At 40.1% G+C, this 18,567-nt stretch overlaps 1 protein-coding gene across 1 annotated transcript in view; it reads right to left on the reverse strand.

The window, feature by feature from the left end:
* Arih1 (ariadne RBR E3 ubiquitin protein ligase 1) overlaps positions 1 to 18,567 on the reverse strand; it is a 77,983-nt gene that overhangs the window by 23,159 nt on the left and 36,257 nt on the right. The window contains exons 4-7 of the mRNA XM_070042941.1: positions 10,693 to 10,785; positions 10,233 to 10,288; positions 3,582 to 3,648; positions 630 to 736 (exon numbers count right to left, since the gene is read on the reverse strand). Coding sequence (XP_069899042.1) covers positions 630 to 736; positions 3,582 to 3,648; positions 10,233 to 10,288; positions 10,693 to 10,785 — 323 coding nt within the window. The remainder of the gene's footprint in view (positions 1 to 629; positions 737 to 3,581; positions 3,649 to 10,232; positions 10,289 to 10,692; positions 10,786 to 18,567) is intronic.

An 18,567-nucleotide genomic window follows, 5' to 3' on the forward strand; every position in this document is an offset into this window, starting at 1 on the left:
TCACGTAAGTTAAGCTATAGTGAAGCAGAAAGGAAATGTGGGTAGAGATGCATTCTATGAAAAATACATCCAGGGGCTGGGAATATGGCTTAGTGGTAGAGTGCTTGCCTTCCATGCATGAAGCCCTGGGGACCACATAAAAGGCCAGAAGTGGCTCAAGTGGTAGAGTGCTAGCCTTGATCAAAAGAAGCTCAGAGATGGTACCTTAGCCCTGAGTTGAGGCCCCAAGACTGGCAAAAAAAAAAAAAAGAAGAAGAAGAAGAAGAAGAAGGAGAAGAAGAAGAAGAAGAAGAAAGAAAAATACATCCAGAAATTAGAGTATCACGGACAGAGGAAAACTTATTTAAGATGTGACTTCTACATCCAATTCTTTTTTTTTTTTTTTGCAGTCATAGGGCTTGAACTCAGGGACTAGATGTTGTCCCTGAGCTCTTTTGCTCTAGGCTAGCACCCTACCACTTTGAAACACAAGTTCCTCTTACCCAATTCTTAATTGAAAGAAATATACATCATTTTAAACCAGACTACTCATCTCCCAATTTGAACTCCACCATCCCCAATTTTACTACAATGAAGAGTACACAGGCAAGCTGACAGCACTATTCTTACTCAGCAAATCACATCCTTACCAAAACTGGCGTCCGCACTTGCAGCGAACAGGTTTAGCGTCAGGATACTGGACCTTAACAACATGGTGGCAGTCTGGAGCGGGACACCACTTCAACAGTCGATTGCACTGAAACAGGTTAGAAAATCGAAACATGACAGGAAATTACTAAGCAGACTCCTACAATAATACTTTTGGACACACTGCTTTATTATTCCCTTAAGACCTAATTTTATAAAACATATGACCTATCTCTTATTTTAGTCACAAATCCCAAGATAAACCAGAAATTACTCATATGTGATTGTTAACCAATAGTTTATGGTTCTATTTCAGACAATTTCTTTAGATTAATTCCTAATAAGGCAAGGTGTTAGGTGCTACAGTCTGCAATGAGCTAATGGCCATATACATTATGCTACAGAAAGAGCAAATTCAGCTCTAATGTACAGGGGCAAAATTCACCTCAGTTCTTGACATGTAAGTTGGTTTTCCATCACTTGGTTTTGCATCAGTTTATTAGAGTTTCTTTAGTGTGGATCCAGTCCCGGGGTTCAAACTTGTAGCCTATGCACTGTCTTTGTGCATTTTTGCTCAAGGCTCGCACTCTACCCGTTTAGCCACAGCCCTACTTCCAGCTTTTTAGTAGTTTACTGGAGAAGAGTGTCTCATAGACTTTCCTGTTTGGGCTGACTTTGAATTGCAATCCTTGGATCTCCACCTTCTGAGTAGCTAGGATTACAACATGATGAACCTTTGGCATCCAGACTCAGATTTTGGCTTTTGAGAAATAAGGCTTGCTAGGTAACCCAGGCTGGAGTTAAAACTCTCAACTTTCTAAGTGCCCCAGCACCATTTTCAAGGTGTGTATTGCCATGCTGAGCTGAAATATATTTGTTCAAGAATTTCTGGGGCAAAACATGGCTAAGCATTCTTGACCAGATTCCAAAAGCCCATTAACAATAGATTCCAAAACTGTACAGTTTTCCAGTTTAATCTCTAACAAAAATAATTTTTTTTGAAATACAAAGTTACAGTGGCATTCCTATATGGGAATCAGCAAACTTTATACAAAGCCAGTAAAGATTTTTTGAATTTTGTAGCCAGTAGTCTACAATGTGCTCTGCAGCAATTACTCAATTCTACAACTGAAGCACAAAAGCAGACAGAACAACTGGGGTTGGACATATCTAAATAAGTCTTTATTTAGAAAACAGGCAGGCCACAATGCTAATCTCTGGTTCTGCTTTATAAAATAAATCTGACAAGTAACCATTGAGAATGGAACCTAAAATAATCAGAAAAACAGCAGGGATAGAAACTAAAATATGACTAGATATGTTTAATTATGAGTCTACTACAACTCTTAGATAACCTACTAAATTCTCCATTAGAAATAAAGAGGAATCAACATAAAACACAGCAAAAACAAATTTTATTATCAGAACTAAAGATGTACTTATTGGCTCCTCATGTGCCTTTTTTTTTTTTTTTTTTTTGGGGGGGGGGGGTCAGTTGTGGGCTTGAACTCTGGGCCTGGATGCTGTCCCTTCAGCTCTTCAGCTCAAGGCAAGCAAGCACTCTACCACTTGAGCCACAGCGCCACTTCTGGTTTTCTGGTGGCTAATTGGAGATCTGATGGACTTTCATGCCCTGGCTGGCTTTCAACCGTCATCCTCAGATCTCAGCCTCCTGAGTAGCTAGGATAACAGACAGTGCTTGGCCTCATATATCTTTGAGACACGTTTTTGAACTCAGGGCCTCTAGCTCTTTCTGGACTTTCCTGCTCACAGCTGGTGCTCTGGCACTTGAGCCATGATGCTAGTCTACCATTTTTCTGGTTATTTGGAGATGCAGTCTCATAGACACTTTCTGTCCTGGCTGGCTTTGAACTAAGATCCACCAGTTCAAAGTGACTAGGATTACAGGTGTGAGTCATTGGCACTCAGCTGAGACTAGAGTTTTTGGTGTCCTTCATAAACACGGTGACACTGTTTCTTATGGTCAATAGACTGCAGGTTTTGGCAGGGAAAATGGGGTTTGAACTCAAGGCATCACACCCACTAGGTTACTCCTTTATCACTTGAGCCATTCCTCCAGCTCTGCTTTTGCTGGTTATTTTTGAGATCAGATCTAGCTTCAAATGAACATCTTGCTCTCAACCTCTCTAGTAGCTAAGATTACAGGTATGAACCACCAAAAGCTGGGAGAATAGATGTTTTGAAAACTAGCATTGCTAAGCCAGGCGCTGGTGGCTCACACCTATAATCCTAGCTAGTCAGGAGGCTGAGAACTGAGGACCACAGTTCAAAGCCAGCTGGGGCAGGAAAGTCCATGAGACTCTTATCTCCAATAAACTACTAGAAAACCAGAAGTGGCACTGTGGCTCAAATGGTAGAGTGCTAGCCTTGAGCTGAAAAGCTGAGGGACAGCAACCAGCCCGAGTTCAAGCCCCATGACTGACAAAAAACAAAAAACAACTAGCATTACTATGACAGCATTTTATCCAATGCACAATATGTAAAAACTAAACTGTACAATTGGAGAATAGAGATCTTGGAAAATAGACATCGGAAGATGAGAACAATGGAAATGATTACATTCATCAAGAGGCATTCCACTCAAAACCTGGCTTATGGAATAATAAACTATTTGCAGAACTACTTAATAATAATAACAACTAGTATTTATATTATTAAACAGAACATTGTTTTTGTCCCAATTCTGGGGCTTGAATTCAGGGCCTGGGCACTGTCCCTGAGCTTTACTGCTAAAGGCTAGTGCTCTGCCACTTCAGCCATGGCTCTACTTCCAACTGCTTTTGGTGCTTAACTGGAGATAAGAGTCTCATGAACTTTTCTGCCTGGGTTGGCTTTGAACTGTAATACTCAGATCTCAGCCTTCTGAGTAGCTAGGATTACAGACGTGAGCCACTGGTTCCAGCTTAAATGGAAGGAAAGGTTAAATTACTTACCTCTACAAAGCTATTTGTTATTAAATGCTGATACTTTAATTTAACTTTTGAATCTGTGATCAGGCGCCTGAAACCAAGAATAAAGTTTATTAGAAGTTTAAATCTAAGAGTATTTTCTGGTCTTCTGCAATGTGACTTGATAAACTGTTGATGCTATGACTATGAGTAAAACTGCTCTAACTTGAAAATACTGAAATGCAACCCAGGCTTTCAACAAAGCTATCTGTCTGCTAACTATAACGTCCAAGTCATTTCATAGTTTTATCTTTGTAGACATTTTCCAGAGATAGCATTAACAGTATGACTTATCCTAATTACACAGGGTCTAGCTGACCCTTATGAATGTCAAACATAATCATCTTGGGCTGGGACTGCAGCTCAGTGAGAACACTTGCTTAGAAAAACATCCAGGGTTTGATCTTTAGCCAAAAAAAAAAAAAAAAGAAAGAAAGAAAGAAAAACTCATCATTTAACTTAGAGGTTTGATATTACACAGATATAAATTGCATTTATTTTTCTTTGGGCCTATACAATTAACTGATTCTAATTGTTCACATTCTAATATAGAATATCTAATTATACATGTGTCCATTTATAACTTTCTCATTAATCTGGTGGCAAAATATGCCATCAGTGTCAGGAAAAAATAACCATAAAATTAATAATGTAATTATATAGCTGTGAGAAACTGGGAGGTCAGAAAGAAAAAGGTGAAAGTTAGTATATAGACATAATTTCCTAAGATAAACATGTTAGACAGGTATACGTGGCACACACACAAGAGACAGAGTAACAAATTTGAGGCCAGTGCAGGCAAAGTTAGCAAGACTCACCCCCAAAAACAAAACAAAAAACAAAAACAAAAAAAAACAAGCAAGAACGAACAAACTAACAAAAAAAGGGCTGAGGTACAATTACCACTGTTGAAAATTTAAGAAGTCTGGAAATATATTTCAGTGGTAGAGTGCCTGCCTAGGAAAACTGAGACATGGGTTTAAATCTCTGCATTGTGGGATTACAAAATAATTTGAGTTGGGCTGGAGTGTAGCTCAATAGGCTTAATATTGAATCTGCACAATACCCAGGTTTCAATCCTTAAAACCAGCAAAAAAAAAAAAAAAATAGAACAACAAAGAAAGGAGTTTAAGCCAGGGACTGATGGCTCACCTCTGTATTCCTAGCTACTCAGGAGGCCAAGATCAGAAGATCAGTTCAAAGCCAGCCCCCCCCCCCCCCCCCAGGAAAGTCAATGAGATTCTTATCTCCAATTAACCAGCAGAAAACAGGAAGTAGCACTGTGGCTCAAAATGGTAGAGCGCTAGCCTTGAGCTAAAAAGCTCAGGAACAGCACCCAAGCTCCACAATAAATAAATAAATAAATAAATAAATAAATAAATAAATCCAATGTATACTTAGAAAAGGTACATAAACCATACAGGTTAGAAACAAGGATTTAACAGTCAAAGCCAGGACTTGATAACTGGTTGTATCTCCATGTGATCTAAATAGGCTGTGAGAATTATAGGCTAAATACAGTTTGAAATTCTTACCCTTAGAAAGGTTGGTTAAAAAAAATAAAAATGAAAAAAATAACAATAAAAATAAAAATTAGAGCCGGGCACCAGTGGCTCACACCTGTAATACTAGATACTCAGGAGGCCGAGATCTGAAAATCAAAGTTCAAAGAGCAGTAAAGTCCATGAGACTCTTATCTCCAATTAACCACCAGAAAACCAGAAGTGGCACTGTGGCTCAAGTGGTAGAACATTCATCTTGAGCTAAAGAGCTGAAGAACTGCATTCAGGCCCAGAGTTCAAGCCCCACAACCAATAAATAAGTAAATAAACAAATAAATATAAAAAGGCCCAAGCAAAAGCAACTTTTAGAAATTGCCAAGTATTCCAACAATGAATGCTGCAATAGTTAGACTATCATACTTCCTTCTCACATTAAACTACTTCTTCAAATCTTAACCAATCTATCTGAAATCTTAAAGGAAAACAAAAAAACTTTAACATCTGAAGAACCTTATTGCACTTATTTAATGAAGTATGACCATTTGTACTTATAGAACTTAGATTTCTTTCACTGTGAAATGTTCTTTTCCTGACAGAAAAGCATCTTTTTTCCCTATTTATTTATAAGAACTTCATGATAAGCTGGTAAGGTGGCTCAGTGGTAGAGTGCTTGCCTTGCATGCATAAGGCCCTGGGTTCGATTCCTCAGTACCACCTAACCAGAAAAAGCTGGAAGTGGTGCTGTAACTCAAATGGTAGAGTGCTAGAGCCTTGAGCCTTGAGCTGAGAGACAGCGCCCAGGCCCAGAATTCAGGCCCCACAACCAACCAAAAAAAAAGAAAAAGAAAAAAAAGAAAATAAGCTTATCTGGCTGAATCCAGAAGAAGGCCCCCAACAGAGCACCTGAAGCATCTTCAGAAAATTTCTGGCTTCTGGCTTCATTACATATAATTTACCTCACTGACAGGAGACGGGCCTAGGAACACCTGAGTCAATAATGACATTCATGGACTCATATTCATCTCTGTGATTTTACAATGATGTCCTGAGTATCTAGGATGACATACATCATTATACAAGCCACTGGGGATATAATCAAGAACTTTCATCCTTGTGAACCACCAGGCTTCTCACCACTTCCCATTCATTCATGACTGAGCTCAGTTTAATTTGGCCTATACCTTCATCCTTCAGGGGAAGTGGGGAGGGAGGAGGGGAGAGGGGGAAGGGGGGGAGAAAAGGGGGGAGGGAGTATTTTTTTTGGTCAATCATGGGGCTTGAACTCTGGGCCTGGGCACTGTCCCTGCTTTTTGTGTTCAAGGCTAGCCTTCTATCACTTGAGTCACAGCTCCACTTACAGCTTTGATAGTTTGATAGTTGGAGGTTAGAGTTTCATGGGCTTTCCTGTCAGGGCTGGCTTCCAATCTTGATCATCACAGAGCAGCCTCCTTGAGTAGCTAGGATTACAGGCATGTACCACTAGCACCCAGCTTCATTTATATCTTCACTAGAAGTAAAATCATCAGTGTCTATTGTTGAAATTCTCAACTATCTTGGTTTATTTAACGCTATTCTCTCAAAATATCACCTGAGTGTCTTTCACTTAACTCCCCTTCTTTTAACTTAAATTTCAGTCTCTAAGAGTTCATCTTTTTTATTTTCTTATTTTTTTCGGGGGGTGGCCAGTCCTGAGGCTTGAACCCCAGGGCTTAAGCGCTGTCCCTGACCCTTTTTACCTCAAGGATACCACTCTACCACTTTAAACCATGGCTCTACTTCTGGTTTCCTGGTGGTTAATTGGAGATAGGAGTCTCTGGTGCTTTTTATGCCTGTGCTGGCTTTGAACTGTGATCATCAGATCTCAGACCTCCTGAGTAGCTAAGGATTACAGGCATGTGCCACCAACACCAAGCATTTTCTTTTCTTTTTCTTTTTTTTTTGGGGGGGGGGGTCAGTCGTGGGACCTAACTCGAGGCCTGGGTGCTGTCCCTCAGCTCTTCACCTCAAGGCTAGCGCTCTACCACTTGAGCCACAGTGCCACTTCCGACTTTTTTCTTTTTGCTTATATGGTGCATGCAAGGCAAGCGCTCCACCACTGAGCCACCTTCCCAGCCCTTCTTTTTTGTACTACATTGTTCACCTATTATGTTAGAGCTTGTACTTATCTAATTACTAAACTCCAAGCCTAAAGGCATTAATTTTTACCAAATTGATCAATTTATTTTGGGGGAGGGGGGGTCCGGTCGTGGGGCCTGAACTCTGGGCCAGGGCACTGTCCCTCAGCTCTTCAGCTCAAGGCTAGCTCTCTACCACTTGAGCCACAGCACCACTTCCGGCTTTTTTCTTTTTGCTTATGTGGTGCTGAGGAATTGAACCCAGGGCTTCATGCATGCAAGGCAAGCGCTCTACCACTGAGCCACCTTCCCAGCCCTGATCAAATTATTTAAAATCATAGATTCATACTACTTTTTCCCTCGTCCACACCAGTCTGTTTGTTGTTTCTGCTACCACTGAAATCACAATTCCCATACTACTATCTTTAACCAGAACCTTCTAAGCAAGTCTAATTTGCTCAAATACCTTACCACACTAAAGTATATTCCATTATAAAGTTCTATTTCCAAAACACAAATCTTATTATAATAATCGTAACAATTATCATAACCCATTATAAATTATCAAATTCTTTTCACTCTCTAATAAGCTCCTACTATACTACTCTGTGCTCTGCACACTGCAGACTACATTAACAGAGAAGTATACAACCTATTTTTAAAATATTGACATTATTGAATGAATATTACCCATCCTCTCAATTCTAGTTTTTATTCCTTTTATGTTACTTCCTAAACTCTTAAGGGTGAATGATTTAAGGGAGAATACACTAATAGTACTTTATTGTATACCTTTTACTTAAGCTTTTGCTTTACAGTTATTTGGTGTTGTGAACCTCTTGGGAGAACCTGTATCTTAACTTTTCTGATCCCCTGTGCGTTATGTGCTAGGAAACGGGCTCCCAGCAAATGTCTGTTGAATGGAAGGATGCAATGATCTATAACGATGATGCACAGGACCAAACTTGTCTATCTATTGGTTTAAAAAAAAAAAAACCTGCCAGGTGCCAGTGACTTACACCTGTAATGCTAGCTACTCAGAAGGCTGAGATCTGAAGATCAAAGCTAGCCCAGTCAGGAAAGCCTGACACTTATGTCCAATGAACCACAAGAAAACCAGAAGTGGCATTGTGGCTAGAGTGGTAGAGCATTCACCTTGAGTGGAAGAGCTGAGAGACAGCACCCAGGCCTAGAGTTCAAGCCCCACAACCAACAGACACACTCTCTCTCCTCTCCTCTCTCTCTCTCTCTCTCTCTCTCTCTCTCTCTCTCTCTCTCTCTCTCTCTCTCTCACTAACACACACACACACACACACACACACACACACACACACACACACACACACACACACACACACACACACACACACACACACACACACACACACACACACACACACACACACACACACACACACACACACACACACAAATCCGGGTCTGGGAATGTGGCTTAGTGGTAGAGTGCTGTTTGCTTAGCATTCATGAAGCCCTCGGTTCAGTTCCTCAGTACCAAATAACAGAAAGGCAGAAAGTGGTGCTGTGGCTCAAGAGGTAAAGTGCCCAGCGGCAGTGCCCAGGTCCTGAGCTCAAGCCCCAGAACTGGCAAAAAATAAAATAAAATAAACCCAAAAAACCCACAACCCTGATGCAAAAGCATAGAGAGATAAGACAGAAAAGAATTATGGTACTCCTAACAGAAGTAAGATTTACTGAAAGACAAATTCAGGACAAACACAGAGTTAGCAACAACATTAAATATGTACCAAATAAACCAAAGCAGACTGAAATTAAGCAAGCACAATCAGTGAGCTTTATAAATTGTGCTGGCCAGTTCGTTTGTCGCTTCATTAAGAAATTGACTCATTAAAGCATATGGCTATACTTTTACTTTCATTACATTTCACAAGATACATTTTTCTGTACAATTATCTAAGACTAATGACACAAACTGTGCATTATTCAAGCCCTGAATCTGTTTGTCATTCTACAATGAAAAATAAGCAATGATCTGGAATTAAGCAAGCTGGGATTTTACACCAGGCTTAGGAATGCTACACTAACTGTACTTTCTCCAGGTTTCTTTCTTCTCTCTTCGAAAGAGAATGTTTGATATGATAAGCAGTTAGGAGACAGCCTCCAGCAGCCAGGAGAACACATCCTCCCTGCATAATCCCAGCCAACAACTGCACACAGCAGGGTTGCCCGAGACCAGCAGTTTCTATTTATTGAGGTATTCCTCTATAAGAAATCCATGCTCAATTCTCAGAGCTGCCAGGGCTCAAGAGTTGCATCTGAGTCTCTTCAAAATTGCTTTCTTTTCCTTTCCAAACATGCACTGAGGTTTGTCTACTTTTATTCCTCTACTTAATCCTGCATTCAAACAATGAATCTTTCCTTTATTTTTCATTTAAAATTTTTGTGGTACAGGGGATCAAACCCAGGATCTCACTCATACTGGGCAAGCAGTCTACCAGTGAGCTATGTATATCCCCAATCCCTTTTCTATTTCCCTTATATCCTCCCCTCATCCCACAGTCCCCTGTGGGAATGGGGACTAAATCTAGTGCTACATACTTGCTGAGCAAGTACACTACCATTTGAGCTACTTGCAGTTCCTTTAGCTTTTCTTGTTTTTGAGATTCGGTCTTGGTAACTTAGCCCAGGTTGACCTTGAACTTAGGACCCTCCTGCCTCTGCTTCCCAAGTAGCTGGGATTACATTCACAAAACCCAGTTTTCCTTAACTCAATCTTCACGTTTCCCAGAGTACATCAATGACACACTGACATATCCTATACGCCCAGTCCACAATTTAACAAAATCCAGCTGTCAAATTTACTAGAACAGTGATTGAGCATTTAACAAAGTTACAACATGCCTTTGTAATAGGAAAGAATGCAGATTACAAAGTCTGAAGAGACTGTTAAAAACTCACATTCTTTGAAGTACTAAGTACAAGGCAATTTAGTTAACCAACTAGCCAATATTGAATGTGCAGAATCTATCAAAAATACTTACATAACTGTGTTGTCATCCACTAAGATATCACAACCATGAGCAGGACACGATATAGTCTGAAAAAGATTGAAATTTAAACTGTGTCTTCATTCAACAATTATTTACTGAATGCTTCCCACTACCAGGCACTTAGCTAGATTCTGGGATATTTTAATGTTAGTAGGATCACAATTCTTTACTTGCCACTAAGGCAACATGTTTCTGTGTGCACATGCAGTTATTCCATAAAGTGAAATCAGCAAAGTATCTGACAAAATCGCTCACCACATTTAGCCAATTCTGATGCCTGCTGAGAAAACTTCATCTAGGTTTTATTTTAACTGAAATGTCACATTGTCAAACAGAAATACACCTGTCTGTTACGTACTAATCCAAGAACTTTCACCTGTTCATATTTACCTAAGGGTCTAAGCACTAAAGGAAATTCAACAAGAACTGAAAATTAAATCATTATCTTTACCTGTCCCATGCCTTCCTCCATTATTTTGGTAGTTAAATATTCACTCCAGCACTGCATACAAAACTTATGTCCACATTCAAGGCCAGTGAAATACTGCAACAACAACAACAAAAACAAAAAAAAAAAATCCATGACTTTAACAAAGATATTATTTAAAATAACACAAAAAAAAAAAAACACTGTACATAATGACTCAAGGCTCTGATAAGGTCCCATGTTTCACAGTGGCTAAAATGTCCAACTGGACATGAACAGATGAGCTAAAATGAACTTCTAAAGGTGGTGCAATCTAGACATGCAAATACATTAACACAAAAAAATGAATAATCCAAGTACATATGGTAGGTATTTACCAATTTTAGAAAAAGCAGGCAACCATTTGTATTAAATGCAAGAATAAATTGTAAGCACTTCATTGAGCATAAAAGACCCTCAATATCATTAGCCATCAGGGAAAAGTTAGTCAAAGCCACAATGGGACAACACACATACTGAAACAACCATAACTAAGAAAAAAAAGTAGATAATAAAAAGCACTGCTCATCCACTGCTGATGGGAATGTAAAATGGTACATTAACATTGGAAAACAAACAGGCAATGCCTCAAAATATTCAACAGTTACCATACAACCACTACTCTATATATACTCAAAACAAATGAAAATATACGTCGACAAAAACTTGTACATGAGTATTCTCAGTGGTAACATCATTAGTAGCCCCAAAGTAGAAACAACCTAGATAGACATTCATCAAATAAAGAATAAAAATGTGAAATAGTCACACAGAATGGAATATTTTGTCACCAAATAAATGAAGTTACTGCTACATAATACATCATGGAGTAACCTCGAAAATATTATGTTAAATGAAAGAAAAGACCACACAAAAGACCATATAATGTTCAATTCCATTTCTATAAAAGCCCGGAAAGAGTCAAATCCCTAGAATAAGAAAAATATGTGTTTAGGGCTAGGAGCAGGAAAAGATTCAAGAATAAGTATGAAAGGTGTTAGCATTATCCCCACCTCTGGCCTCAGCTCCACCCAGACCTGACCTCCACCCAGCCCTAGAGTTCCAGCCACAAAGCTAGCCACTCCCTCTCTTCCCCCCAGACCTACCTGGTCACCATACTTGCCCCAGAGCTACCCACCTGGATGGGGGCAGACACCACACTGCTCCCTCTCCAGGGGGACATATGGCCCCTCTAATAAACCTTAGAATAATCTTTCTCCTGTGACTAACTACCACTATGTGGTCCCCTGGAATGGTCATGATGGATCCTAACAGAAAGTACAAAATTTCTTTAGGGGCTATAAAAATTTAAGGATGGGCATACCTGTAATCCTGGCTATTTAGGAGGCTGAGATATGAGGATTCCAATTCAATGCCAGCCCAGGCATGAAGTGAGTCTTATCTCCAATTAGCCATGCCCACCCCCCCAAAAGTCAAAAAATGGAGCTGTGGCTCAAGTAGTAAAATATCAATCTTGCATGAAAAGGCTAAGCAAGAGTTCAGTACCTTGGGTTCAAAGACAGTACTAGCATTTAAAAAAAAAAAATCAAGATTAAAATTATTAGCTGAGCCCTGGTAGCTCATGTAATCCTAGCTACTCAGGAGGCTGAGATCTGAGGATTGTGGTTTGAAGCCAGCCCAAGAAGGAAAATCCCTTGAGACTCATATCTCCAATTAAGCACTGGAAAACTGGAAGTAGAGCTGTGGCTCAAAGTGGTAGAGCACTAGGCTTGAGCTGAAGAGCTAAGGGACAGGGCTCAGGCCCAGAGTTCAAGCCCAATAACCAACAAAAACAAAATAAAACCCAAGAACACTACTTTTCAAATAATCTAATATGTATATTATACTTCAATGGATTTAGTTTTCTTAATATAATGCAAATAGAGGCATTCACAGAACTACATGCAAAGCAAACAATCCAGAAAATAAAATTTTATGGCAGATCAAAAGGTTTATTCCAAATAGCTGACAATAGCAGCAACATTTTACTCTAATCAGATTACATATATCCTTTGAAAGTATATGAAGCATACTATATTTTGTAAGGAGATATTAAGCAACTACTATAAATAATGCTAGAGGATTTGGAGGGCTCTCTTCAAGATTCACATAACAATTAACCTGTGTTGGTTTAAAAATACAATACCACACAGTGGTAGAGTGCTTGCTTCGCATGCATGAAGCCCTGGGGGTTTGATTCCTCTGTATCACATAAACAGAAAAAGCCAAAGTGAGCTATGGCTCAAGTGGTAGAGTGCTAGCCTTGAGCAAAAGCAGCTCAGGGGCAGTGTTCAGGCCCTGAGTTCAAGCCCCAGGACTGGTTTTAAAAAAAGGAAACACTATCACAAATTAGTTTCAACTAATAAGCAATACAGGTTCACAGCTAGAATAGTTCTTTTTACAGAGACAGACATGGTGGAATGAGCTATCTACTACTACTGGGAAAGCTAAACCAGAAGGTCACTGAGCCCAAGAGGTTGGGGCTATAGCACCCTACCTGGTATTTGCCCCCAGTATCAGCAAAGAGTCATGACTAGAACAACCACTGTACTTCAGCCAGGACAACACAGCCAAACACATTATCTTTATTTAAAAAACAAAACAAAACAACTTGTAGTTTAAGTTTGTTGAAAAAATAAGCCTCTATCTAGAAGCAACTGCTACTTCCATTTCTCACACGAGCTTACAGAAATATTCTAACATGTGGCTAGGAAGGTAGCTCAGTGATAGAGTGCATGCCTTGCATGCATGAGGCCCTGGGTTCTATTCCTCAGTACCAAATAAGCAGAAAAGGCCAGAAATGGCACTGTGTGTGGCTCAAGTGGTAGAGCATTAGCTTTGAGCTGAAGAGCTCAAGGACAGACAGTAAAAGCACCCCATGTTTGTGTCTGTGCACCTTGTTCTCCCTTTATTTAACAGATTTCTGGTATGGCTTCACATTGATATATTGGTTAAACTTTTTTTTTTTTTTTAAGGATTTGAACTGTGTATGTGTGAGAGAGAGGGAGAGACGGAGAGACAGACAGACAGACAGACAGACAGACAGACAGACAGACTTGAGCCATACCTCCAGCCCAGCTTTTTTCTAGTTAACTGAAGACAGGCCGGCGATGGTGGCTCACACCTGTAATCCTAGCTACTCAGGAGGCTGAGATCTGAGGATAGTGGTTCAAAGCCAGCCCAGGCAGGAAAGACCATGAGATTCTTATCTCCAATGAACCACCAGAAACTGGAAGTGGCGCTGCGGCTCAAGTAGTAGAGCACTTGTCTTGAGCTGAAGAGCTGAGGGACAGCACCCAGGCCCAGAGTTCAAGCCCCCTCCCCCACAAAAAAAAAAAAAAAAAAAAAACCCTCAAGATGGAGCCTTGTGTACTGAGTAGCTAAGATTACAGGTGTGAGCTACCACCACTTGAATTGGTTGATCTACTTCTAAAACCTACAGAAAGAGACCCAACTCATTAAACAGCCCACTATTATCAGACATTTATACATTTTCCCTACTGGTCTAGTAAACTGGCTATTATCTTTGACCATGTGATTGTACCTTAGGACAAAGTGCGCCTAACAGGTACAATCTGACAATATTAGTAGGTTTCTTACAAGAGGTGGTAATAATCCATAGAGCTCAAGAGTATGTTGTTTCTTTTTCTTTTTTTTTTTTTTTTTGGGTCCGGTCATGGGGCCTGAACTCTGGGCCTGGGCGCTGTCCCTCAGCTCTTCAGCTCAAGGCTAGCGCTCTACCACTTGAGCCACAGCGCCACTTCCGGCTTTTTTCTTTTTGCTTATGTGGTGCTGAGGAATTGAACCCAGGGCCTCAGGCATGCAAGGCAAGCACTCTACCACTGAGCCACCTTCCCAGCCCCAGTATGTTGTTTCTTAGCCCATGTCACACAGTGTATCTTTCAATTCCCCAATCTTTGCTAATCTATCTGGTGAAAACACACTAAGAACCTCATTAGTCTTTTTTTTGTTGTTGGTCATAGGGCTCTACATTATGAAGGAAACTGGCATTCAAATTATGTGAAAATATTTTCTCCCAGTTTTTTTTAATTGTGAAAATACCGTACAGAGGGGTTACATGGGTTCTCCCAGTTTTAATTCTGCATATTCACATTCTGTTGTGAAGCACTTTATTTATATAAAGTAAAATAAAGTAAAAAGTGGCTCAGTGGTAGAGTGCTTGCCTCATGTGCATAAGGCCCTGGGTTCAATTCCTCAGCACCACATAAGCAGAAAAAGCTGGAAGTGGTGCTGGTGGTAGGGCATTAGCCTTGAGCTGAAGAGCTGAGGCCAGGCCCAGAGTTCAGCCCCCATGACCAACCAAAAAAAAAAAAAAAACATAAAATAGTCTTTCAATTTATAGTTCCTGAAGTAACTAACTTTGATATAAGTAACTAGGTAAGAATCTGTTTCTGTTCCAAGTGGCTATAGAACTGGTCCAATACCACTAACTGAAATGCCCCCCTACTAATACATTATGCCCTCCTCATGCATATATTCAAGTCCTCCTCATGCATATGTGTTACTCCCTTACCCACCACTCTGCCATTCTTGAATATTCAAGAATTAGTGCTTACTATTTTTTCCTCAATACTTTTAACTATTTTCTTCCAAAATATTTGTTGTTTTTATATGTTAGTACTTAAAATTTGTTTATACTTTGTCAGTTCACTTCCTGGTTTTATTCTTCTTTTTTTTTTTTCTCTTCATGGCTCTTATAAGCAGCATTTTCCTTAAATTTTTAACTTTTTTTTTTTTTTTTTTTTTTTTGTCGGTCGTGGGGCTTGAACTCTGGGCCTGGGCGCTGTCCCTCAGCTCTTCAGCTCAAGGAGAGCGCTCTACCACTTGAGCTACAGCGCCACTTCCGGTTTTCTGGTGGTTTATTGGAGATAGGAGTCTCACGGTCTCTCCTGCCCGGGCTGGCTTTGAACCGCGATCCTCAGATCTCAGCCTCCTGAGTAGCTAGGATTACAGGCGTGAGCCACCAGCGCCCAGCTAATTTTTAACTTTTTTGTTTATGTAGTACTGAGGAATGAACCCAGGGCCTCATGCATACTAGGCAAGTACTCTACGACTGAGTCACAAACAAACAGCATTTTTTCTTCTTTTTTTTTTTTTTTTTGCTGATCCACAAGGTTTGGAACTCAAGGTCCTTGAACATGTTCTTCTGGTGCTCTAAAACTTAAGCCATGCCTCTGGTTCCTAACTTGTGGCTAATGGCATTTATATATGGTGCTAAGGGTTGTGTCAGGGTCATGGACAAGTCTAGATCTATCATATTTCCCTTTTCTTCCTTTCTTCCACTAGATGGCCTTTACCCTCCTCAGCTCTCTGGGCTGTACCCCTAACGCACAATTATATTATGGTTCTTTATATAATTTAAATAAATCCAAACCAAAAAAAAAAAAAAAAAGGGCTTAGGATATCTATGTAACAAAAATTGACCATCCCAGAGAAACACTCTAAAAGACAAATACACACTAAAGTATTTTACTTATCTCCACAGCTACACACACACATATATATAACTGATATTCAGAATGATGTTAAGATGTTAATGAACAGCTCTCCCCACCAGAAATTGCCCATCTCCAAAACTGAAGCCATTTTGCTTATAAAACTCAGTAAAGAGCCAGGCACCAGTGGCTCACGCCTGTAATCCTAGCTACTCAGGAGGCTGAGATCTGAGGACCAAGATTCCAAGCCAGCCTGGCAATAAAGTCCCTGAGAGTTTTATCTTCAATTAACCATCAAAAAGCTGGAAGTAAAACTGTGATTCAAGTGGTAGAGCTCTAATCTTGGGCAAAAAAGCTCTAGGACAGAGTCGAGGCCCTGAGTTCAAGCTCCAGGACAGGAAAAACAACAACAAAGCAAGGGTTGACTGGTGAGGGAAGACAAGGTTGGCTCTAGATTAGAAATTTTCAAGAATGTTCTCAGATCAAGATTACGCAGGAATCTGGGTGCCTATGGCTCACGCCTGTAATCCTAGCTACTCAAGAGGCTGACATCTGAGGATCGTGGTTCAAAGCCACCCCAGGCAGGAAAGACTATGACACTCTTATCTCTAATAAATCACCAGAAAACCAGAAGTGGTAGAGTGCTTGCCCTGAGCTAAAGAACTGAGGGACAGTGCCAAGGACCAGAGTTCAAGTCCCACGACCAACCCAAAAAAAAAAAAAGATTCCACAGGAGTATTGGTGGCTCAAGGTGGACATGAGACTCTGTCTTTACCTATTTAGTTCATCCTATTCTAAAAATACAAATTATACATTTCATAAAAGTGAGCTATTATAGCACATACGATATTTATTTCCTAATGGAAGTCTGAGTAAGTGTAAGTATATTTTTATGCTGTTTCAAAATAATAAAGAAACTGTGATGGGGATTTTGAAACTCCTAGCTGGGTGCTGGTGGCTCAGGTCTAATCCTACCTACTCAAGAGGCTGAGCTCTGAGGATAACAGTTCAAAGATAGCCCTAGCAGGAAAGGTTGTGGGACTTTTATCTCTAATTAACCAACAAGAAAACCAGAAGTGGAGCGGTTATCTGTAATTAACCATCAGAAAACCAGAAGTGGAGCGGTTATCTCTAATTAACCAACAGAAAACCAGAAGTGAAGCAGTGTCTACAAGTGGTAGAACACACACACACACACACACACACACACACACACACACACACACACACACACACACACACACACACACACACACACACACACACACACACACACACACACACACACACACACACACATTCTTGAATTAGTTCCAATACAGACAGTTGTACATTAATTCCTTCCTCTTCCTACTTCAAGTTGTCTCAATCTAAACTACTGAACATGAACAAGTCAGTGACTCTTTTGCCCATGCAGTCTGGTTTCTTATTGTAGCACACTACTCTTTCAGAGACATCAGTACTTCTTAAAATTCATGCTTCTATTCTCTTCTGGCTTCTGTATCGCTGTATTTTCCTAATTACCAATTTATGAAGACCTGCCATATCAAAAGTTAAATTAGGTCTCTGTTCTGGTTTAGGTCTTAAAGATCCATGAGCACTGCCCCCAAGCCATGTGTTCCAAAATTAATCTCCAGATGAGGGTAAAGAGGTTGTGTAAACTTTGCAGGTAGGGACTAATTAAAGGATAATTAAAAGGGATACAAAATCCTGCTTTTTTCTCCCATTCATGTATATGTCTTGCACCCAACCCCTGGCTACCATGAGTTGAGCATTCCTGCTCCACCATGTATTCCACACAATGCTGTTCTAGAGACAAACCCATAGCAATGAGTTCAAGTGACCCATAGTAAGTCTTCCATCCTCAACTCTCATCAAAGCAACTGATGTATAAGGACCAACAGCATCCCTCCAACAGGCTTCCACAGCATCTTATCTTGTGTCTTCCTAAAGCACTCAACTATTCTCTCAATGCCTTTCTACTTATTTGTCCAGATAACCTTGGAAGGAAGAGATTATGTATTTTTGGTTCTATTTTGGGTCTAAAACAAAGAACAGTGCCTGGCACTAAGTTCTCCATCATCAGTTACAAGTGCAAAGACAAAACTACACACTGTATATCTTCATTCCTGATTTTCAACACTGGTTTGAAACTACTGAACAATATCAAGGGCATTGGAAAAGTTAAGTGACTACCCATAACTGAATCAGTTATGGGTAAAATGGAGAAACAAATATACAGGAAGAAAAAAATGTCAAGGTATAAGGAACTCTGTTAAATTCTAGGATAAGCCAGGTGCTGCCAGTGGTTCACACCTATAACCCTAGCTACTCAGGAGACTAAGATCTGAGGATCACAGTTCAAAGCCAGCTGGAGCAGAAAAGTCCATGACACCCAAAAGCT

This window comes from Dipodomys merriami, unplaced genomic scaffold (assembly GCF_024711535.1).
Source record: "Dipodomys merriami isolate MVZ:Mamm:240054 unplaced genomic scaffold, mDipMer1.0.p SCAF_33, whole genome shotgun sequence".
Lineage (NCBI taxonomy): Eukaryota > Metazoa > Chordata > Mammalia > Rodentia > Heteromyidae > Dipodomys > Dipodomys merriami.